The sequence below is a fragment of the Acanthochromis polyacanthus genome, chromosome 3 (genome assembly GCF_021347895.1).
Source record: "Acanthochromis polyacanthus isolate Apoly-LR-REF ecotype Palm Island chromosome 3, KAUST_Apoly_ChrSc, whole genome shotgun sequence".
Lineage (NCBI taxonomy): Eukaryota > Metazoa > Chordata > Actinopteri > Pomacentridae > Acanthochromis > Acanthochromis polyacanthus.
Window position 1 is genome coordinate 3,208,468 of NC_067115.1, and position 24,345 is coordinate 3,232,812.

The 24,345-nt window shown below is 39.6% G+C and overlaps 1 protein-coding gene across 1 annotated transcript in view; it reads right to left on the bottom strand.

Annotated features, from left to right (window-relative positions):
• The window catches only part of LOC110951180 (voltage-dependent T-type calcium channel subunit alpha-1I-like), a 285,257-nt gene that overhangs the window by 151,954 nt on the left and 108,958 nt on the right, over positions 1 to 24,345 (bottom strand). The window contains exons 3-4 of the mRNA XM_051945256.1: positions 19,407 to 19,516; positions 13,621 to 13,754 (exon numbers count right to left, since the gene is read on the bottom strand). Coding sequence (XP_051801216.1) covers positions 13,621 to 13,754; positions 19,407 to 19,516 — 244 coding nt within the window. The remainder of the gene's footprint in view (positions 1 to 13,620; positions 13,755 to 19,406; positions 19,517 to 24,345) is intronic.

Sequence of the window (24,345 nt, forward strand, 5' to 3'; positions counted from 1 at the left end):
ATTGTTAAAAAGCTCCCGTTTTGTTGTGTCACTGTATAATCCAGAGCAAAGGGAGGTATTTTCCTCTGCAGATAACGCTGCTTGTTACCTGCCTAACATGCTTCATTTGAAATCCAGGTCCTTCTTCCATTACTTAGTTACATCAGCCTTGTTGAGGAATAGACATTTTTGTTTATAAACAATTTTTTCATCAACAAAAACATAATTAAGTTATGAAAATGTCTCTTCCATTTATATTTGTCGGCATTTTTCATTTCATCTCAAAGTGTAAATATAGCAATTATATTCAACATTTTAGGACTTTTTGTAAACTCAAGCACTGTCTTGAAAAGTGGTCTATTATGGGATGGCTACACCGTTTGCTGGTAGCAGGACTTGCGTAGCTTTGGTGCTGAAAGCAACATGTTTTGTGTTGAGGTGATACCGTTGGCTTGAAGTGCTGCAGTGATCAGAAAACTCTTTGTTGCACAATTTGCACACAACCTCATTTTAATCCAAGCTGCCATCAGGAAGATTCTCAAAAGAAAACTTCCTTTGTCTCGTCTTCCTTCACTGTTCACCAAACTTTCTTGTGCACTGCACCTGACAGTATTCCTGTGTATCTTCTTCGCGGCTGCAAACAAACTCTAGGTTCATTACTGCCACCTACTGGGCTGGAGTGTTAATCAGTGTTACTGGAGTGCCAGAAATAAGAGAACTGAGAAAGGTGCAATGAAATTCTTGCTTGTTTTTTTTTAACACGTTATTTTTTTCTGTAACTAATTAGTCCCAGCCCTAGTTTGTATGTCAAATATTATCTATGCTGAATGAAAAAGTGGCTTTCTCAGACACAAATGCACCCACATCTGTTTAGAAATCTGTCGGTGCTCTATGATACCAGACTGACTCCCATGCTTCATTAACTGTACTTTCAGTGTCAGAAACCATTAAAGATTATTGGCCACATTACTGTTACTAACCACAGTGTAAATGTCAAACTGTTTGCTTAGGAATGTATTGACACAATAAAAACATACACATATACCTGCACAAGCTGACTAACAACATATTGGTCAATAAGTTATGGTTAAACACTTTACCAGAATTTTTACTCTTCAACACGTTAAATATTTATAAGTGGAATGTAAAATCTCACACTGTGACAGCTCTTATTGCTGTAGAGCAGGAAGCTTGTATTGCATGCCAGCATAACTGACAATGAATACAATCTCTAACCACATGGCTGTAGCATGTCTCATGAACATATTCCACTATGTGACTTTGATTTGAGATAGTGTCATCTTGTATGCGAGTGAGTTTGTGCCCGTTTGGTGTTCTGCCAGTGGATTATATAGCCTGTAGAACAATGGACTGCTTGTCAAAAGTCGGATTCAGCACTATGGCTGTGCAAGTTGTTCCTTTTTTAGAGAAAAACTGACAGTTTGGAAGTTTCAGTAAAACAACGAGGTTACAAGGCGGTGCTGTGACTCACAGATTTTGTAAATGCCTTGCTCACCCTGACGTCAAAGAGGCTTACAACCAGAGGCAAATCCGTTTATTTGCCAAGAGAATTCATCTATTGTATAAGAAGCTATCTTGGTTCCATAATAGGGAGGGATCATTGATTTTGATAATGGGAGAATTTGCTCATATTAAATTATGAAGGACACCAGCAAAGTGAAAGCAGAAAGTGAAGGTCAACATTAGAGAAAACAAACATGGAAACAGTGCTACAGTTCAATCCCACAGTGAGACCACATAATAAGTTCCCTCGTGGGCAGTCAGACCACAAGTGGATCTCGGTCATCTTCCAGTATACAACAGCCCAAACAATTCCCACTTGGGAAACACTTTAAAAACCATAAAAACACCAAGTTAATAAGAAATTTTGACTTAAACATTTATTATGAGATAGAAAGTCATAATTCCGACTTTCTATCTCGTAATCACGACTTTGTATCTCATTTTTTTATAATCTCATCTCAATTGTGTGTCATAATTATGACTTACTGTCTCATAATTATGACATAGTATGTGATTTTTTGTTTTTTTCAAGCAGCGGAAACAGGCTTCCATAGTATACTTTGTTGAACGTCAATATAGATGCTAATTATTTTGTTTTATTTGTCTAATAATATTTGGCGTGATCACTCTTTGCCTTTAAAACAGCACCAAATCTCCTGGGAACACGTTTTATGGCTCTTGGCAGGTACAGCGGGTTCTTTCAAGCATCTTGGCAAGCATCAAGTCCTCTGTGGACTCTCTTCATGTAATCCCAGACTGACTCCGTGATGTTGAGATCAGGGTTCTGTGCAAGCCAAACAATCTGTTGCAGGACTCCTTGTTTGTTGTTTGGGGCTATTGCCATGTTGCAGAATGAATTTCAGGAGAGACACCTCCCTGATGGTACTAAAAAGACAACAATCTAAGCATGTAAGGTAAAACCTTTGCACGGTATTGTGCAAAGGCTTACTATGTGGATATGAACATACCGATCAACTGACTGGGCACACACACACACACATATATGCTATGCGGTCAGTTTATGCACCTAGCTAAAATGAATGCAGTCTAATACAACAGTTCTGCAATAAATCCTAACCTCAGGAAAAGTTATAATTGTATGGAGCTATATGAGCAGGTGTTTCTATTATCTGACCCAGCTCAGTGAAGGTTGGCTAATAACAGAAAAAAAAAACCTTCCTGTATAGACAACACAGTCTCATCACAGTCTCAGTCTACACTTCTCTAAAACAGCTTCAGTTAAGATGAGCTTTAAAATCTTGATAAAACTATGATTACTGCAGATCTGTGAGATTAGATGGCTGCAAGTGCACTTAATGACCCGGCAAATGAACCTATGCTGTACTCTGTTTAAAAATCACCATTTATGCAGAGGATATGTTGGTGTCAGCTTGTAAAACGATGAATACATAGTAAATGCCGCTTCAGAATAGAACTTTTTGTAATTTACATAGTTGATCTTAAAGTCAGAAAACAAAGGAACACAGACAGTTATTTTTATCTTTATGCAAAAACGTGACTGCTTCCATCCATTTCACAGAGCTATAACTGTGACAGCATTTATTTCTGTTAAAGCAGAGGGAGAATATTTGATATATGTGTACATATAGTTCTGCCAGCGCAGAGTGAGATCAATTATGGCCTTCCATCTGCCCCCCTTACCAGTGCAAAGTTTGGCAGCTCATTACGTATGGAGGAGATGCTTAAGATATATGCTGTAAGCATATGTCAGATACATGGACTCCAAACTTATATTTACATATGTGTAGCAAGAAAACAATTTGAGAATTGTGGAAAACACATGGCAAAACACAGGGATGGTGCAGTTTGTTCAGACACAAGTAGGATCTCCCCAACATTACATGATGATCTCACTAAGCATGGGGACTGATTGAAATTACTGTCTCAGCAGTCTCTCATTTTAAAACAGTCTCACATCTAAAATTAACTACGAAACCATATGCTAAACAAGATGCAACAGCAGTTTGTAACCATGCCCCAGTTTAGTTATTGTCAAGTTCTGTATGTGTTTCGACACAGCTTTGCTCAAACTTGTAAAAAGCCTGTTTGGCCATGAGGGTCACAAAGGGACAACTCAGTCTTCTTTGTTTTATTGCTGGTTTTGGTTTAAAGGTGGAATGAAAGTTGACACATTACTATTTTCAAATATCATGTGTTCTTTAAATCAAATAAATTAAATTTACACATTTACTAAATGATTTAAATTGACTTTAAACTTAATAATCTTGAGTGTGAACCAAATTCATTAAATTAAGCCTCAATTTCTATATACAAAGTAAACAAACATTTCAAGTTCTCTTAATCAGTCCTACCAGTTGCGTCCTCATGGTCCAAACAGCAGCTGTGTCTTATTTCATATGATGACCACGATCAAAGGAAAACTGAATGGACTGATCACCAAACCTTTGCCTGCTGGATGAGGCGGTGCCCAGGTAAACTGTGTCCCTGTGGAAGCACTGGTTGTCGTTTTTTAGTTCCACTCCTTTGCTGAAGTTGATGTTGCCCCTTCAGGCCTGGAGTGTGTTTTACATCCACCAGTTGGTGTGTTTGGGGATGCTCTGCCCTTTGACTTCACAGTTATCATGATTTTGAGAGCTACCTTTATTTTGAGTATTTCATATTACAGTCCGTCTAATTTTCAATGTAGCTGGTCATACTCTGAAGTAGGTGAGGTCACTTTGCAGTACATAGCAGTAAACAGTATCCTCCTGCTGAACAAAGCCATGAAATAAATGGTTTCATTATTATCACTCTAAAACACAATTCAAGATCTACGGTAACGCTGTGTAAAAGCTGATATATCCTGTCTGTGTTAAGGACCAATTTACTTGAGAAATTCTCCCCGAAAGGCCAAAAATTGCATTTCCAGCCTGTAAAGAACGAACTTTTTCGACATGATCGTTTGCCACTGTGGTGAATCTCTCAGCAGTCAAACCTCTGTGCAGCTTTGCCCATCAGAAGCCAATCATGCAATCAACATCTATAGCTGTAACAACAGCGGCACTACAGCGAGCGATTAGCCGACTGAGATTGCCCAATGAGCAGCGGTGACTCACCAAGGATGGGCGATGCTCAGAGCAACACATGAATAAGTGAGCCACAGCCTGAGCAACAAGGACAAATTCTTGGTTATCATTCTTACAATGGGTTTGATAAAAATGCAGTTTGGGCGTAAAATGTGTAAATTTATGAACCCTGACATTACGCTTTGATGTCCCTTCCTTTCTCAGCAAGATTGCTTGTATTTCTCATTCAGGCTCTCAGCCCACAGCACGTCTTCACCTCCTCTCCCGCTTCCTCTGCTGAGTGTTGCGGACAGATAGGGAGTGTGAAGGGAGAATGGAGGAGCTGAGAGGCTGAATGGTTCCTGAGAGAGGAGGTGAAAAGCTCAGCCTGCACTTACAGATAGTCTCTCCAACATTATCCCCAATGACAGGCTGTCACAAAAGGCAGCACATATGTTCAAATACACAATATGCACATGTATGCACTTACGCACAAACACGAGGAAACAATACCTGACAAGAGGGTGGATTCCAGGTTTGGTGACACCAGCATCTATGAGGCGAAAGTCGAAACTGATGAGGTCGTAAATTTGTCGACAAACTCAAGCTCAATTAAAGTGGCCACGACTGCTTTCTGTTTTCATCACTGCCTGGTCGTCACCGGCAACACAGTACGCAAAATGGTCAACACCACTATCAGAAAAAGGAAAGCTACTCTTCAAAACCTGAAGAACAATTCAAAGCAGCAAACAACTAATGCACTCAGCGGTCACTTTATCAGGAGCACCTGCAAAAGCTAAAGCATTCCAATGCAACAGCTCTGCTTTTAAGAAACTTTTGCATTTTTATCTGTTTTCACGTTGTTAAAAATACAATAACTGTACCTTATATTTATTACTGAGATCATAGTTATTGTTGGTGGTTTATTAGCAGACTGCATTTAAAAAGGCTCCCCATATTTTGCCCACCTGGTGCTGCATCACTATCACCTACTAAGGCATCATTAATAAGTCTAATATGTGTGTTAATGGGATCGTTTTTTTATCATATTTTTAAAAATGCAGCAGCTTTATATGAGAAAATTTCACAGCTGTACCTAATAGAGTGGACGGTGAGTGTAGAATCCTAATCTGAAGTAGAAGCCCTGATGCTAAGGCAAAGTAAACCTCTGACTGTATTGGTAAGTGGGCAGGTTTTGTTGCCTACTGATAGAGTCGAAATGATGCCAACTAAAAGGTCGTGAAAGTCCCAGAGCTCTCGTTATAAAGTGAATGTCTGTCCGAGGTTCGCTCTAGTTTTAGTTTCCATCACTCTTCCTCTTCTCTCTCTTTCCCTCCTCCAGTAACAGCCATCTGATTTCTTCTGCTTATCGTTTCCACAGTTGCTCCATTTGTTCTTTCCACCATAGATCAAGCCTTATCTAATAGGAGGTAGACATAATTGCATCATAAAACTGGGGCTTATCAGAAATCAGTCCTATCTCTGATGTAATCTCTATCATTACTTTATATCCACTACATTGTGCATTGGACATTTTCTTCATTCTACTGCTGCTTTAAAGAAAGATCAGGCTGAGAGACAACCAGGAGACATGAAGCCGTTACAGTGAAGATAGAAAAAAAACAATCTTACAGTAAGGCAGTATTAAGTCTAGGTTAGGTCATTCAAACCCCATTCAGACATGGAGTCCTTTCTATTAATCTGATGGCATCTGAACATGTCGGCTTCATGTCTGAATGAGAATTCCGGTCACTTTTTGATGTCAATGACAAAATGCAGTGACACTACTGGATACTCATTCACAGATGACATATTTCAAGTTTTATGGAAGGATTTAGGAAGCGCTTTTTCCTCCTTTTAGGACTAGTATTGCTCCTTAAAGGTCACAGAGAGCAAAAGACACCATTTACGCCCAAAAACTACCGGGCTTTGCAAAAGTTCTGTTACACTCAGTTTCATGATCTTTAGAGACGTTTACATGTCGGAGTGAAAAATTCCATTAAATAAACTGAAAGTTCTACCTTATAGGCAGGTGTCCTTAATACATTTTTTTCTCCGGTGAAGTTGTATCAAGATGGAAGTCAGAAGAGTTGAGATATCTGCTCTCCTTTGTGCTGAACATCAGCCGGATGACCGTCCAGAGTCGCGGAGAGGCTAAAGAATGGTGAAGATCTTTCAGGTCTTCACCATTCTTGAAAGATCGCTGAAAGATCTTCACCATTCTTGAGCCTCTCCACGACTCTGTGGATGGTCATCCGGCTGATGTTCAGCTGTTTGGCTCTGTCAGACTTGTTGTGGCCAGCATGAAGGAGAACAGATATCTCAACTCTTTTGACTTCCATCTTGATACAACTTCACCGGTGAAAAAAATTGTATTAAGGACACCTGCCTATAAGGTAGAACTTTCAGTTTGTTTAATGGAATTTTTCACTCCAACATGTAAACGTCTCTAAAGACCATGAAACCGTGGAACAGAACTTTTGCAAAGTCCGGTATATAACACCTCTCTCATTCACTTTACCACGCAAATTTAAATCTATTCCAAACTGAAAACTTACTGTGATGAAGAAATCAGATTAGTTAGACTCACCAGAAATAAACGTGGCCCAACTTATGAAAAAACCTCAACAGATGCTTGAATCTCTCATGCACATTTACAGACGTAGAACAAGAAGTGCCCTTTCTGTAGATAGATATTAGGGGTAGTATTTAATCTGCGACTCAAAAAGCTCAGTCACTAATCACACAAACACTAAATAACAATACCAAAGACCTGTGTGTGTTTTTATGACCAGCAATGTCTCTACAACAAAACCTCCAACCTCCTTGTTTAGACAACAACAAAAGAAAAGCTCTAGTGCTGAATTAAGTTAAACAGCAAAGACTGGAAAAGACAACTTCCTGTCACTCTAATGCCTTCTCTTGCTTTACTGTGTAATTTTTGTCTCTCCCAAATGCTCCCTGTCCACTCCGTTGCAGGCAAACATAGTGGCAGAGCGCTGTAACAAATTAGGATTAGCGTCACTCATTGGAAGTAATGTTATTACTGCAACCGAGAGCCAAGAGCAAGAGCTGTGTATGTAATCACCACATATGAGATATGAATATAGAGACAGATATGCTATGGCAGCGCTTTTGTTGTGCATAACAGAGCTGCCATCACTTCTTCAGCTGAAAGAGAAAGACGAAAGAGCAAATAACTGAGATGAGTTGCTCAATGAGAAAAAGACCAATAGTGGGATTCATAGGCCCATCTATATGCTGTATGCTAAATATGTTCAAAATGAGAGCGAAAGAAAATGTCTGGAATAGTGCAGACATGAAGACAAACCACATCAATCACCAGCTTGTCTGTCAAGGCTCCCATTCATCTTTTACAGGTGTAAACTTTTTTTGAATTTTTGATTCCTGATTCAGAAGAAATTGATTTAATTTGATCTTTTAATAGCTTATTCCATGACTTTACTATGTAGGCTTCTACCAACACAAAGATTGTTTTACAATGGAAGGGTGAGACTATGTGATAGTCATAATAAATAAAAAGGTAAAAAATTGGAATGGCTAAATATATCTAAATGTTTGTAAAATTCATGTATTGTGGCATTCTTGTATTTGTAGGAATTCAATTTATTGCATTACTTGGTTATTATTTCACATCCTCATTACTGGAAGTCTGCTGGTACTGTCATACTGCTGACAAATTAGGATTGTAATTTGATTTTTGCGCAAAACCAGACAGAGAAAACTGTCTAGCTAACCGAATCATATGCAAGAATTCCAGTGAGGTTTCCAGATAGTATTTTGTCAGAATTAAAATTCTTGACAGCAGGAGGTGGCGTCTGAGGGAGAATTCACACAAAAAGTGAACTCTTGGTTTAGTACTGGCCACCTGCCTACTCCACAAACACAAACACCCGGCTCACATATTGTTTCTTACAATCTAACTGTGTGCAGATTCTGGTTCAGCTACAAAGGCCAGCTCAGCAAAGCCTGGTGTGGAACTCACGCTGCTCTTAATCCCTTTCCTGCAGCTCTTCTACTGTCTGTGTTTGCAGCACACTAGTTCCCAGGGGTGCAATGTTTTATCACACCCCTCATTCGTCCTCGTTGCTGCACACGCTGCATGAGGGGGATGTAAGACTGGGGAGTAATGGGTGACGGCGGTGGTATCTCTCTGCCATGCATGCTCTGAGCATTGGGATTCAGCTCACAAAGATAAGGTGACAGGTCTCTGCAGCTGCTGCTGACAGAAAGACGAGAAGATGGGGAATGAAGAAAGGCATATGAGCTAAAAATTGTTGCATTAGGGTAGAGAAAAAGGATCAGATCAGACATTAAGTGCAAGCAAGATGGTGGCAGTAGTATCGTCTCTCGCCTAGGGGCTGGAACACTGTAGTTAGGAGCGTAGAAAGCTGGGAAATCCAGAGAAGCCATGGTAGTAAAACTGAATGAAAATTGTCACTATCCCTTAAAGGGAAAAAAAGAAGAGAATGATTTAGAAAAGGCAGTGGAGGGAATTATGTGTAAGATGAAAAAATGCAAGGCAAATTTGAAATGGTGAAAACCTACAGGGGACAATAAAAAGGGGGAAAAAATCAATAATTAATCTAAGAAAGATGTGACATGAATATCAAAATCTTAAGTATAGTTTCTTGTTACATGGTGCTAAAATAGTTATTTGAATGAATGAATTACAAATGAATTCTATTTTCAGGGTAGTTTTACAACCTTTGAAAGAGGAAAGAGCTTCACTTTTACCTATTTCCACCGAACAGTCAAGGTTATTCAGATCTTCCATCATTTAATATGATAGTACTTGCAATTTGTTTCTATATTAGCCTCTAAATGCACAAAAAATTTAAAAAAAATAAAATCCTATCATGAAGGTGTGTTTTCTCACCATAACAGACTGACAGTAGGCATGTATTTTCAAAACTGTGTAAGGGAGATTGTGTGGAATCGGGAAGTATCAGAACCATTAGAATGGGATACTTTTTGACTCAGAAAGTGGGAAAAAAATGCTTGCTTAATGGAAATAGATATCATTATTTTATTCACTGAAGTGTCCACATACAATTGCTGACTTGCAGAGCTGGCAAACCGGGTAAACGGTGGATTTGGTTCTGCTCTTTCTTGTGATATGTCAACATGTTGCACCACAAGATGTTTGGCCAGAGTTGCATTGCATTGATAGTAACATATGTGTGCAATTATGAGTTCATGAGTAATTTAAACAAGAGTAACGGGTGTGGAGATCAACACAGAAGTGTATGCATCTTGTAGCTGTGACTAAGTTTGATTGTTTTCTCACTAAAAATTCTGAAAGCAATTCAACCGAGAAAAAGGGATCCATCAGGTTCTAAGGGTTAAGATACTGCTTTTGTATTCTCATTGATGTACCTCAAATGTCGCGTGGATCTCTCTGGACATTGTGGTAAGACAAAGGAGAACAGTGCTGGGTTCATATTAAGTAATGCCATCTTCAGAGAGCTTTGTAATGTGGAGTTTTTTCTAGATTTGTTGACCGTCTACAAAGCCGGTACACTGGCTTATATGTCATGTTTTGCCAAGCATGACACAAACTGAACTGTATTTTTAGGCTTCAAGTCTGTATTTCTCCATTTCACACTTCATTGTATGATTATCTCACTATTCTTTCCGTGCAGAGACAGCGTCGGAGCACAACCAGAAACTACACACATGTGCAAGTCATTGTGCAGACTCAAGGCATTGAGTTTGAGGGTTTGAGTATTTATTATTGGACATGTACGATCCAGCATTTTTGGACCGTGAACCACACAGAAATTTGCATTATCTTAACCACTGGTGCCTCAATTTTAAGCAATTTAATCCACTTCTTGTGAATCCCCCAATTTGGAATTATGGTGGAGTCCTTGGGCCTTTATGCAGACTCTCCATCATGTTCCATTTTCCATTCATTTGTCTGTGCAGAGTCTGTCAAAGTCAATTAAGATGTTTTGAAACTCTCTACCATGATGTCTCTTTAAAAAGCTTCCCGAGAGTCACAGATGTGACATTTTTACACGGTTTTACTCAGGCAACCAGGTGGTATCATCTCCTTTAAAAGGAATGTGTTTACTGACTGTTGGGGGGGCTCAGCATTGCATGCTAATGATCTCGTTTCAAATGTCGGGAGCATAAAAATGATAGGATGGAACTTGATTGTTTTGAGTCATCAAATCATGTTAATTGCTTTAATTCTAATGTGCCAAGTGATAATTTGGTACCTCAGCGTTGGAAATGTTTGCTTCTTGCCAGAGCGTTTTCTGCTGTTTTCTTTATTATGTCACCACCTCTAATTTCATAGCGACTACATTTGCTGGTTAAACCGAAAGCCTACCCACAAGGACTGTTAAGACTGCAGTGCTCTTATATTAATTCCAAAAACCAATTAGATGCACACATTGAAACATGGCCTGCCTGATCTTAAACAGGGGCACTAAGGGAAACAATATTTACATTATAATACACACTACATCTATTTGGGTTTTGTCAGCAATACAGAAATCCTACATGACCCAATTTTGTGCTTGCACAAGTGTATAATTTGATTCAAAGTCAGAATTCATGTAATAACAATCAATAGAAATACAACCAGACCTGCATTACAGACTTTTTTGATGAATTTAGCAGGAATTCAAGAGCTTATTATTATTAGTGTGGCATCGCCCCAGCTCTGAATCAAACCCCACTCACTGCATGGTTTTAAGAATGCTAAGAAGTGGCACAAATGAGTGAGGCAAGAGTTGCTCAGTGGTCAGATAAAGGAGTGCGACACAGAGGGGCGGCGGGGCTCTTTTCGCCTCCAGAGTCCCCTGAAGCAGACAATCATGTGTTAAGCAATGTCCACTCCATTAAAAATGTTGATGTTTATACATTTGATGAGTAATGTTATCTATAGCACCAACACTGCTGTGCTTCATCTCAGTGTGGTCATATCATTTACCTTAAAACTAAAAATAATAATAATAATAAAGTGTATGATACCCTTTTCTATCCATCTGCTGATTTAAACCTGCAATGAAAGTGATCATCTTAGTGATTTGTCTCACATATGTGGTTGCCAGTACATAAGCAGGGCTTTTCCATGATATATCAGCCCGATCTCACGAGGATTCGTGAAATTGTTACGTAAATTTTTGTTTCGGTTTCGTGTGCACCAACACGATTTCGTCATGTTTTTCGTGCCGCTCACCACGAAATGCGCACCAATGTATTTTAAACGGCGGACTTTTCGTGCCACCCAGAACGTATTTCAAACGAATGTGTGTATTATATTTTTAATGTAAAACCATGGCGAATCCAACGCTATATTTTGCATGACATCGTCCCTAACCATAACCCTAACCATAACCCTAACCATAACCTAACCATAACCTAACCATAACCCGGTGGTACACTTACCAATTTGCATAGGAATTTAAAGAATGTCCGGCGGCCGGCGGCCGCAAACGCGATCACACAAGCAGTATACGCCGATGGACAGCTTAGATCGTCATGAATCCGCCGGTATAAACCACTTTCAGCTGTGATTACCACAGCGGGTTTCGTTGTGAGCAACACGAAAAACATTTCGTGGTGAGCGGCACGAAAAACATGACGAAATCGTGTTGGTGCGCACGAAAAAGAAACAAAAAATTTACGTAACAGTTTCACGAATCCCCGTGAGACCGTGTTGGATATATCAGGAGGTAAAAATGAATTACAGTGCTCTGTAGCAACACCTCCAAAGGCATCTGCTGTGTTTCCCCCAGAAGTTCACAACACAAGAAGTCGCTTTTTGATGTAGTCTCTATCCGTGCAGCATGAGGTCCAGTCTTAATATTCCTCGTCTTTATTCTTTTACATGGGAGCTCTTTATGATACCAGAATAGATCAAACCAATAGGCAGAGTAAAGTGCAGCAGATTTTGATTTTCTCCCGTGGGACATCACAATCAAATGACCTGACAGTTGTGATAATTCAATACTGCAGTGACTTTAGCAACTATTACATGTAGAACTCGCCAGTCTGTATAATTTCATGTCAGTATCTCTCGGTTTGTTTGTAATGAGTCAATGTGCACATGAAACAGAGCAGAACTTGAAGGAACCAGTACTCCCTTTGGTCAGGACCAAATGAACTGTCAAATAAAGCAGTCAAAGTGTGTTCACAGGTAAGACGTTCAAAGGTAACTGACAGCAGTAAGAGCAGGAGACTGCTGTCAAAATGCTGCAACAGGTGGCCCAGACAGGTGTACCGAGCAAGATATAAAGAGGGAGAAATGATAAGCTATTAAGCTTAAAGTGAACGCACAAAATCACACATTATTTTAGTGTTAGGAGAACTGCTGTGTTCTTACAACTGTGCAAAGGGTCAAATGTCAATTTCACTAGAAGTCAGAGTTTAAAAAACCAAACTTTAAAACAACTACACGCATATTTTCTGGTAAAATATGCAAACTTTCTTCATAAAGGCTAAAATCAGTCAGTGTAGATGATTTCACTTCAGCAGTCAAAGGTTTTGGCTCATATTCATTGAAGATGTCAGTAACAGTAAGAAGCCATGCAGAATAGAAGGCAGGGTCATTTCAGCTGATTCATTAAATTAGACTGCAGTGATTAGCTGAGCTGAATTGTATCATCGCTGCCTTATTGGCAGACATGTCCCAGGTGAGAGCCAGTGACTATCAACATGTTAATATTTGATATTTAACATGGACATGCTTGGCAATGCACAATGGTAGCACAATGGATATTGGACTGTCTGGAAGACAAAGATGGCTGAGCCCAAAAAAAGATACTTGGAGCTCGGCCTTTAAATAGAACCATGATAAATCATAATTAAATATCTGAACTTTCAAATAATTCAGACATGCTCCACTGGTGTTTCAACATGTAGAATTCAACCTTTATAACATCTGGTATCAGACTAAAGAACAGGTACAGCAAACAGTATGCCAAAATCTAATCATTTTACCATGTATCCCGTATTAGACACGTGTTTGGAAGAAAACGCTTCACTTTTCACACCCATGCGCCTTTTCCTGTTATGGAAAAGGGATCAAATAAAGGAGAAAGGAGGTTCTCACCCTGCCATGACAATGAAGAAATCCAGCCGGTTCCATGTGTCCCCGAGGTAACAGCGCCGGCCAAAGATTCCCAGAGCGACCATCTTTATAACCATCTCAAGAGCAAAGAAGATGTAGATGAATGCATCAAAGGCCTGACAAAAAGACACAAGGTGACAGAAGAGACAAGGTGTCAGAAAGGAAAAGGAGGAAAACGTTTCAGCTACTACATGGCTACAACCAGGATCTTTTGAAAAAGAATAAAAATACAATTTTTTAGCCGTTTTTTCTTTTTCTGTAGTATCGACATTTGCTGTAGAGTTCCCATCTGATGGGCTCTAAATATGATTCGAATGATCAGAGTATGAGGCAGGGACATCATTCACAGGTATGCATCTTGTAATGAAAGAACACAAAAAGACATTGCTTTGTATTTGTGTATTGCAGAAAAAGATAGAAGTCACTGAGATGACACATAAGTGAAAATTGTCTCTATGAAAACTGGTACAGCACATTAAAATGAACAGCCTGGAAAAGAAATGGTTATCGACTGAGTTGCAGCAACAAGTGGATAAACACCACCTGGTGCTATGAAACTGTAGCAACACGCTGACGGCAGAGTCAAAACTGGGAGTCTACAGATCCATCCTGCCTACAGTGAACAACATGCAGGGGAACTGTTATGTTTGCCTGAGTCATCTTTATCAAATGGGCATTCAGAGCTAATGCCAAGATGTATGCTTTCCATCATCTCAAGGTCTCTCTAGCCGTATGAATCCGAATGTCTGGACTTTCCCCACACTTTCATACTTGCAAACTTAATAGCTTCTTTGCTATGACATATGGAGTGCTTAGAGCTGTGCAACTCCACAATTTATCAAGTGTTTACAGAGCCTCAAGTGCAAATCCTGCAGATTCTTTCAAGAGTCTGCTTCAAGTTTAGATGTAGGTAGATTTTTCTTGAAAGATTGCTCAGAATCTAGAACGCTGTACTAAAGCAACAGCTAGCGTAGTGACACATGATGTCCACAAATTACAAATGTGATTCCAATCAGAATGATTCAGGAAGATATCTTGAGATGGATTTTAAAGTCAAAGTCTTGGCAGCTCTTGAGACTGGATAGTGCACTTTTAGACTTTGAAACAATGGGTCAAATTAGATTAGAGGCCCATCAGTTTCAAACTGAATCACCATTTTCCATGTGAAAATAAAATCCACTGGTGTCAGCTTCTCAGATGATGACTGGATGCTTCTCTTTTTTGTTCGACACTTTGGAAGATGTGACCTTGGGCTCTGAGAAAGTGTCGCGTATTTTTACATTTAGCTAAAGGACACAGACCAGCAAGTTCATCCCTCTCAGAAACAGCTGTTTCTATGACATCATCACAGTGCTATTTTGGGCATAAGTTGATCACCCTGGACTACTTTAATTACAAAATTTAGCTTTTAGTGGAGGTGAATTAGGATCAAGTTCTTCACTAGACTACTTATAAAATTGATACTAAGCCAAACCAGACCTCAACCTTCACCTCGTCTCTGGTCTCTCGCTTCTGTTTGTCCTCCAATCATTTAATCGTATTTTTCTTCCATTTCCTGGCCAATTTCATATCTGTAATCATCTTCTCTCGAGGAAATCTCCATTTCTCTCCTCCTTCCTTCAGCCCCCACCCTTGACCACCTCGGCATCTGAGCAGTTTTCCCTAAATGATGGGGTAATGGAAAATAATTTGTCTGAGCAGTAATCAGAGATAAACCCCACATTTATATCCCCCCACTTTAATCAAGCATCTAATTAAAAGAAGAGAGAGAGAAAAATCTAAATAAATCAAAGATCTCAGCTTGCTAATGCATGTTATTGCTGTTGTGAGCAAAAAGCCTAGATTAGCTGCTGTTCTTTTCTGTGTATACAGGGGGATTAGAGATGAACTGACACGCTTGCTGTTGCCTGTAATTTGATTTTCAGCAGGAGGGACTGTAGGCAACATGATCTGAATGTGAACCACTGATGTGGATCATTGTTCGGCATCCTATTCATAAGTCTTGGAGGACTGTAGGGATGCCATAATGGCGTACTAATGTGGAGGAACGGTCAAAGTTTGCAACCTTGGCCTTTGTCAGATCAAAAAGATGGACGAGGTGCTACCTTCGGTAAAGTTCACTAACCCAAGGGAGATGAATACTCCACTAAACATTCCTGCTCTCACATTTTTGCTGTTGTCTCTCTCATAGCTCTCACTCTATTTAGTTTTCTTTCACATGTATCTGTCTCCATAGCTGCAGCACTGGGGTATAAATCCAGGGATCACTAAAGTTACAATTCACTGCGTTAAAATTCATGATAAACTAATTGTTGAGATATTTTAGACTTGGGGATAAACCAACTTACCAACATTTCCATCGTTAGAGTCACACTGAAAGCATATTGAAAGCATAAAACTTATTAAAGACCTACCAGAGAGAAAATCAAGTGTTTCTGTTAACATGTCCATATGGTGTTTTTATATAAGACAGATCACAATAGGCTGTTAACATTACCGTACCAACGATAGTCTCAAAAACACAGATTTGAAGGATTTGAAGAGTCTCCATAATCCAGGTCATAGAGCAGCTAGAGGGAAGCTAAATACGATGGGAACAGTTTTTTGGTTTGGAAGATGTTTCAGCACATATAAACAAAGCTTTAGAACTGCATACAGCCTCTAAAAGGACTTTTCAGGACCAAACTAGCCACTCATCCAATCAAAAACATAGTGTAGCTGGCTCTGAGCAAAGCCTCTAGAAGTCCTGACAGGGTGAGCCAGGCTATACCAGAACTACAGAAGCCTTAGTAGACTTAGTACTAAGAAATAAAATACGCATGCAAGGTGAGGAACTAACCAGAACCAAGTATGACAAGGCTAGGGAAGCTTTACAAGGAACCAAAGACAAACTACACTTACACAAACCAGAACAGAATGTGCAACAAGGCCGACACAAACTAGACTGCTTAGCTGACAATCGGCGATAGAGGGAACGGCTAGGGTCTGCGGGTGGAGGAGGAATAGAGTGTGACTTGGAGGGTCTCGCAGGGCAAGAGTGCCAGGTTGCAGGTCCAGAGGAAATGGAGATATGAGCCAGAATCCAAGCAGGTTGAGTGTGTGTGCAGCAAACGGAGAGGGTTGTTACACAGAAGAAAAAACAGATTACCAGGAGCACAAAAACACTGGAGCAAAGATTTAAAAGCACTTGAGTTGACCAAGTGTTCGTAACACAACAGTCCAGCACTGAATGGTGATCTGAGTCCATCCTTTATGGCAGGAGATGCTGACTGGGAATAGGTGAGCACTCCTTGACACCGGTGTCTTCACTCAGCTGATTACCCAATACCAGCAACACACACATACACACACACACGCACGCACACACACACCTCACCTAGAGCCACATGAAGGGAAACAAGAAGGCTGGAGAGCTGGCAGCGAAGCAGAGGTGGAGGGCATGACATTCACATTTATTAGAGCGTATAGATTTTGCTGGTGAGCCAGCATTGAAATCGTGGAACTGAAAAACGGATTTTCTGAGAGGAAAGTATCGACTGTGGGGCTTTAAGCCCACTAAATCCATGCTGATATTGTATAGGGTCTATAGATACTTGGAGGAGAAATTCCATTAGGTCTAACTCAACAGCCACTTCCCCTAGAGAGCAGAATCAATCTACTGAGCGTGTGCGTTTGCTGCCGTATGATGTGTGTAGCGACTTTTGTGTTCTCATGTGAGACTGTGGAAAGCTCGAGTTCGGGGGTGATTCAACAAGTGCTTTGCACCAACAGAACGAAGACATAAGTGTACACACTAGGACGTTACACCCACTCAGGCCACCTTTGACATAAGTGAGAAGGGATTCTGTGTCTTGCTGACGTGCTGTGTGTTAGAAAGTCATGCCCGCTGCACCATGAAGACCACATGCCAGCAGTGAGTAAGTGCAAGCAGTTTCAGACCCCAGCATGGGAGGGAGAGCGAGGTGAGGTAGGGCTGAGAGAAAGGATAGTGGCATGTGGATATGTGTGCATGTGAATTAGCGTGGTCTTTATATGTCAAATGAACATTTAGGAATGGATGGATACATGTGCCAACTTCTTGGAAATACATTATTAGCTTTTTACTCCCTGCTTCTCATGTTTGTCTGTGCTTGTATACATTGTCGTGCATTACTCTGTGCATATGTTTATACTCAAAGGTTATTATTTTGATGAACTTATTTAAGTTAATAATTTGCTATATTTCAGGATGAAGCAATTATTTAACTTCATTTACTTGCTACAGTAAAATTTGTTGACCCAACTCGATTAAATTAGGTCAGACCAAACCCTTGGAAATAAGTCAGATCAATTCAGAAAATGCTGCAAAAGTACATTAAGTGGAACCAACACAAATGTTAGCTGTTGAAAGAATTCTTTTTATTAATCGGGTAGATCTTTTTTTAATGACGTTAATTTAAAATTCAATAATTAGCATTACTGTGTAATTTGTCAATTTTATTTTGAGGACTCTACTTCAGTGGCTGCAGATTGATTGATAGAATACTTTGAGATAAATCCTAATATTAGGACAGCTGCCGTGACAGAGTTGATGTTTAGTATATATCAGCTCTATATTTAGCCGATCAACATGCTGGTGCTGTAAAAGGAAAGGTCAGGGATTAGCAAGGTCATTAGGGTTCATCCTGAGGGGATCCTGACATCAACAACCCAATCATTAGTTGCTAACATATTTTACTTTGGATCAGAGTAGTGGACCAAAAGATTAACCAAGGCTAAAAACATCACCCTGTAATTTCCCTCTCAGCCTTTAAGACCTTGTTTGTATGTTTCCACCTTCTGCGTGAGAAGGTATCATCCCAGGTGGATATGAAAGAATCTTGTCTCTTCAGAGCCCCTAATAGCTGTCAAAACATCATAGGAGCACGATATAGGAAAAGAAACTAATGAGGCTCATACAGGATCTTGCACTGCACTTACACGTTGTCAAATCATCCTAATATTAACCCTGTTTGTGACAGGCAACAACAAGTTCCCACCTCATTTATTCATTTGTTTTGGTCTTTCCTATCTCTTCATAAGCACTGGTCCAATATGTTTGAACTGGTATCAAGGGTTACTGCAGGTGTCCTTCAATCCATTTGCATCAGCAGCATTCTTTGGGGTAATACTGGATGCAGTGATGCTGCCAAAAATTGAAGCAGACCTTCCGGCCTCCTTGATCCTACTGACTAAACAATTGATATTACTTCTTTGGAACTCGTCCATCGACTCCTGCATCTCATGAGGCTTGGATTAGAGATGTTCTTTATTCAGTAGATAAGATTGAACACACACTGTGTGGGTCTGCAGTTCATTTTTAAACCATGGCAAACCCTCTTTGACCATAGAGACACGCTTCTGGACTCTACCTGACAGAATACAACTTTGCTTCTGTATTAATTATACACTTCTTTGTATATACCTTTTCTTATTTCTTGTTTGAAACTGCTGTTTTACATAAATAATATATATATATATATATATTTTTTTTTTTTTGTTGTTGTTGTTTTTTTGTACATATACTAAAAATCGCATTGAGTTCAGGAAACTGTTTATAGAGTTTCGAAAAAAAAATGTCATAAAACTTTACAGACAAATCCTAAAATGACTACATCACAAAAATCCCAAGAACACAAGCTGGTTTTGAGACATATGCACAGACGTGGATGATCTGATTCTTCATGGGAGCTTCTTCTAAATGACTGGTGAATTTATTAATACAAATGTGAACATGTGCTTGTGTTTACCTTTAGTATTTGGCATCGGTCTGAGGAGCAGTCGATGTTCTCACAGGGCTGGTACATCCCCAGAGTCACGCAGTTCAACAGGATCACCATCATACTCACACGTTCGAACCATGTAGAGAAACAGCCGGTTAAGGAGAACAGATCATAAAGGGAGAACAGAAGAGGTTATAAAGCAAAAAAGCAAAACTGGTGATTTTTAAACAAACACAAGCTAGTTTGTCCATACACACTGCTGTTCAAAAGCTGGAGGTCACTTAGAACAGTGCATATTTTTGAAAGAAAAGCAGCTTCTTTCAATGAAGATAACATTAAATGAATGACAAATCCAGTCTAGACATAGTTAATGTGGTAAATAACTATTCTAGCCGCAGACGGCTGATTTTTAATGGAATATCTCCATAGGGGTACAGAGGAACATTTCCAGCAACCATCACTCCTGTGTTCTAATGCTACATTGTGTTAGCTAATGGTGCTGAAAGGCTCATTGACGATTGGAAAACCCTTGTGCAGTTATGTTAGCACATGTACCGAAATTTTATAATGACTTCAAAAACTGTAGGACAGACAGACAACTGCAGATCGGAGCTCTCTGAATTATAACTAGTATGATAGGATGTGCACTATTTTAACTGTACAGGCTGCAAATGGACTAAATCTGACAATCCACATTTCATCTTTTATTGCTACAGCACAGGGTCAGTCACTCCTAAAAGCCCGTTCTTCACCAATACTCCAACTTTTGCACCGGGGTGCTTTAAAAATTTGATGATGGGTCCTCAAAGTGAGCCTTATTTTTGTTACTACTACTGTGATGAAACCAAAGCACTGTAAAGTGAATCCTGAAGGAGCCATTCATAAGGTCTGATGCCAGTTTTTTTTTTTTTTCAGATCACTAATGTAGAAATGCTTTATTATAGAAACTGTTTGCAGTAGCAGTGAAAACTATGTTGTTTGATGTCTATAATGTGTATACTATGAAACAAGCAGGTTACCATTTAACGTTATGACTCTCCTGATACTCACACATACACTCCAAAGAAATCTAAATGTAAAGATAAATAAGCTGTAACAGATCACAGAATGAAACTGTACCATTTACTGTAAGTGCGTCATTGAGCGAGACGCTGAATCCCTGCTGGTTCAGTGGTTCCTGTTGGGAAGATCCCATTTCACTCTGACTGCTCAAAATGCTGCATAACAAGTATCAGGCAACACAGTGCCAAATATTTTGAGAGTATCAGGGCATGAACAACACTTGTTTTGAGCAAAAGGTTAACGGAGCAAGGAGAACATGCAAAACCAAGTTGTGTGCCAGAGAAAAAACGCGAGTCATATGGAGAGATTCAATATGTATTTACTGTGCTTTCAGAGAGTGAGTGCACTGCTTGGCTAACAAGTGTGAGGAGCATGGTGCTGTAAGGCCCCAGGAGGTCCAATCCCTCCCTGAGGCCATACAGCACAGGATGCTGAAACGCTCCCCCTGCACCCTAAAACACACATCCTGCAGGACGGGAGCAGCTTCAGCAAGAAATCAGACGCAGGAAAGTGGCGAAGCTGCTCTTCTTCTGAGCGCACCACACTGCAGCTTTGAACAGACTGAATTCCCTGAAAAGATTAAAGTCTCAACATGTTTCTCTTGGCCCATCCTCAACCTCCCAACAAAGAGATGGACTACTGTAGATATCACAGCGTGGACAAAGATAGGCTGTGAGTGGGCAAAACACATGCATACACATAAACACACAGACAGCGGCTTGCACACCAACACCCACTTAGCAGCACACATATGAGCTGAAAAGTACGCTGATATGCACGTGTGAAACGGGTTCAGAAACATAAACGATCACGTTAAACCACCCACTCTTGAACACACATTCACGCTCTGTCTCATGCACACACACACCTCACTATGGCATCTTATAATCAAAGATTAACTTCAAGTAAGTCAGCTGATATGGACCTTTTTAAGAGAAATGTTCATCACTGCAGGGGACCATGTTTATTTCTTATTTACATTACTTCTAATGGAAAAATAACTTTAAAAAGTATGCAAAGTGCAACAAGCAGTGTGTCAGAAATTTGGAAATTTGGTGTATTTGTCATTGATAGCACCATAGTCAAAGCTTGCTCAAGTTGATTTTGTTCCATTTTAAACAATAAAAAAAGAAACATATGTGAGTACTTGATGGAAATGTCCAATGTCTGAGGAAATTTCCTGATAAAAACCACTCTGTCATCCCCAATTAAGATCTTTTGACCAGTGTGTCAGAACAAAAGCATGCCAGAAATTGTGGGATTTAGTCTTTTTTTATAATTAATGGAGCTGATATCTATTATTAGTAACCAAAATATACAATAAACACATTTTTTGGAACAATATACATTTGACAAAAATCTGAAATTCCAGTCTCAAAGGAAGACAGGCTCTAACGCAAAATATCATTTAAATATTTGTAATCATTTTTAAATATTTTAAGGAGGCGGAGCTTCGGCAGAGTTATGCGATTATTTGTGTTGGTTTGTCTGTCTGTCTGTCTGTTAGGAACATAACTCAAAAACAGACAAACCGATTTGGATGAAATTCTCAGGGAAGGTCAAAAATGACCCAAGGACCAATCCATTAGGTTTTGGCAGCGATGCCACTCCTAGTCTGGATGCACTTTTTTTTTTTTTTTTTAAAGATTTCAGCTGTCAGAAATGAGCAGCCTTTGCAGAGTACTGCACTTTTCTAGTTTATCTATGCTTCACATATGTTTAAATAACAGAGAACTTTAGTGTTGATTGGCTGTTACTCATGATGTCATTTTTGAATCACCATATTTCATCAGAAATCAGTGAAAAAACTAAAACTTCAATAACAGGGAAAAAATGCTGATCACATTACTTTGTTCAAAATTACATCATGAATTTACTGACTTACTGCTTTAGCTGGGCTTACAAAACCTAAAACCCTAATCAAAGATAGTCCAGGCTTCCTTTCACTCGGCTCTGTGCCCACTCCAACGAGAGAGGGTGTTAGACACATCATTTGACTCTTCTTCTGCACTAAATGGACCGATGACATGCTGGCCACTTCAGTCAAGAGAAACAGGTTGTTATAATAGAGAGCTGTAAGGAATAATGAACCATTTCACAGCAAAAAGCACAGTTGCTGCAAATGATTCAAGAGAAGAATGCTTGTAGAAAAGAGGTCTTAAAGTTTATTTGTTTTTAACACTCAGTGGGAGCTACACATTAGACCTGTGTTATTGAATTTCCCTTTGGGGATGAATAAAGTGATTCTATTCTATTCTGATAAAACTTTAAACTTCATTCATTTAAACATGTACTCACGAAGTGTATTTATGCAATTAAGGATATATGAAAGTCTCTTTAGTTTTTGGCCTAATCAAAGTGAAAATAATCTTGCTGACTGAATATCTTCTGCGACAAATATGAATTGACTCATTAATTTTCTGTGTTCTATTAGCTGCAGTGTACAACAGACTTGGCAGCAAATCAGAGCCGAACACATTTTTTTTTCTTTTCTGTATTACCAACTGAATGACTTTAGGTTCCCATGGCAGCGCATCGCATGAAGTCTGCAATAACTGTAACTGCACGGCTTCATTCAGTGTTACGCCTCAACAGGTTTGCCAATATATCGCATTTTCTCAGCTAAGAATTTGTACGGCTCAGAGAGAATTGTCAGGAATTGGTGAAACAGAGCTGCTTCTTACAGACAATTTAAATCCAAAACTGTGAACAGAACCTTCCTCTTCAGGTTAGCTGTGCAGCATCTGTTGCCATGGTGATCTAGCAGGTTAAAACAGAGCCACCTTTGTGTCGTGAAAGACTTTAGGCTCAACATACCTGCTCCTTTTGTGAAACATTCTCTTAAAGGAAAGAATTTATCAGGGCAGTATTTTATGATTCCTGCGCTTTTTCTGCGATGTATTAATTATGTGTCATATAGGTTGACGCATGCAGTATTTCAAATAAATATATAATGTATTTTGCCTGTCTATGTATTAAAATCAATTGAAAATTCAATTACAAGTGATAAAAATATGTAAATTGTGTTATCACTCCACAGGCAGGAGCATTCTGCGGGCTATCACACACACACAGGCACACTTCTGCCACTTCAGCTTTTTTTTCTGCAGCTAGCCCTTCCTAATGAGGACAGAGATATCATCTGCAGGTGTCAGTGAGCGAGCGCGAGACCTCCAGGCAGTGCCTGTGAACACACCACCTAAAAAGCAGAGCCTTTCCAGGCAGACACACTTTAATGTGAATTGCATGGCTGCATAAAACTGCAGGTCAGCGCTTTCTTATTTCCCCAGTCTAAGTAATGATGACAGCCTTGGGCTAATGCTGTTAGGATTATCTCGGGGTTATTTCCACTGCCAAATGCATTCTTTAAAAACAGCCTCGGTGAGTTGCCAGGGTGCCCAGCATGCCGGTTACATTCTCACGCTGCCTATACATGAGCAGCCTTTAACAATGCACAAATGTCTGTCTGTCTCTGACCACTTTTGAAAAATGAGTCAATTAGTGTAGGTGCCTTGGAGGAGGCTCTGTCTTTTTTTTTTTTCTTCCTCACACAGACACATGCACATCAACACTGCAAGGAAAACGAGGTGGAATTCAAAGCACAAAGCTCTATTACATACAGGGTGTTCGAAGAAGATTAACTCAGAAATTGTTTTATAGAACAGCTTCACTGCCAAATTTTTTTTGAAGTCTCAATTTTTGTTTCTCAGCAAATAGTGACTGCGAAGATATGTGTTGTTTTTCAGCCTGCTCTGCTTCATATTCATCAGAGGCTGTCAGTCACTACTGGAGGCTCCTGGGAACACCTACAGTGTTTCAGTGTGGGCAGCTCCAGTAAAATATTTGGAAGTATATTATATAACACAATTACTCGCACTATATGTCAGTCTAATATGCTGGTCCA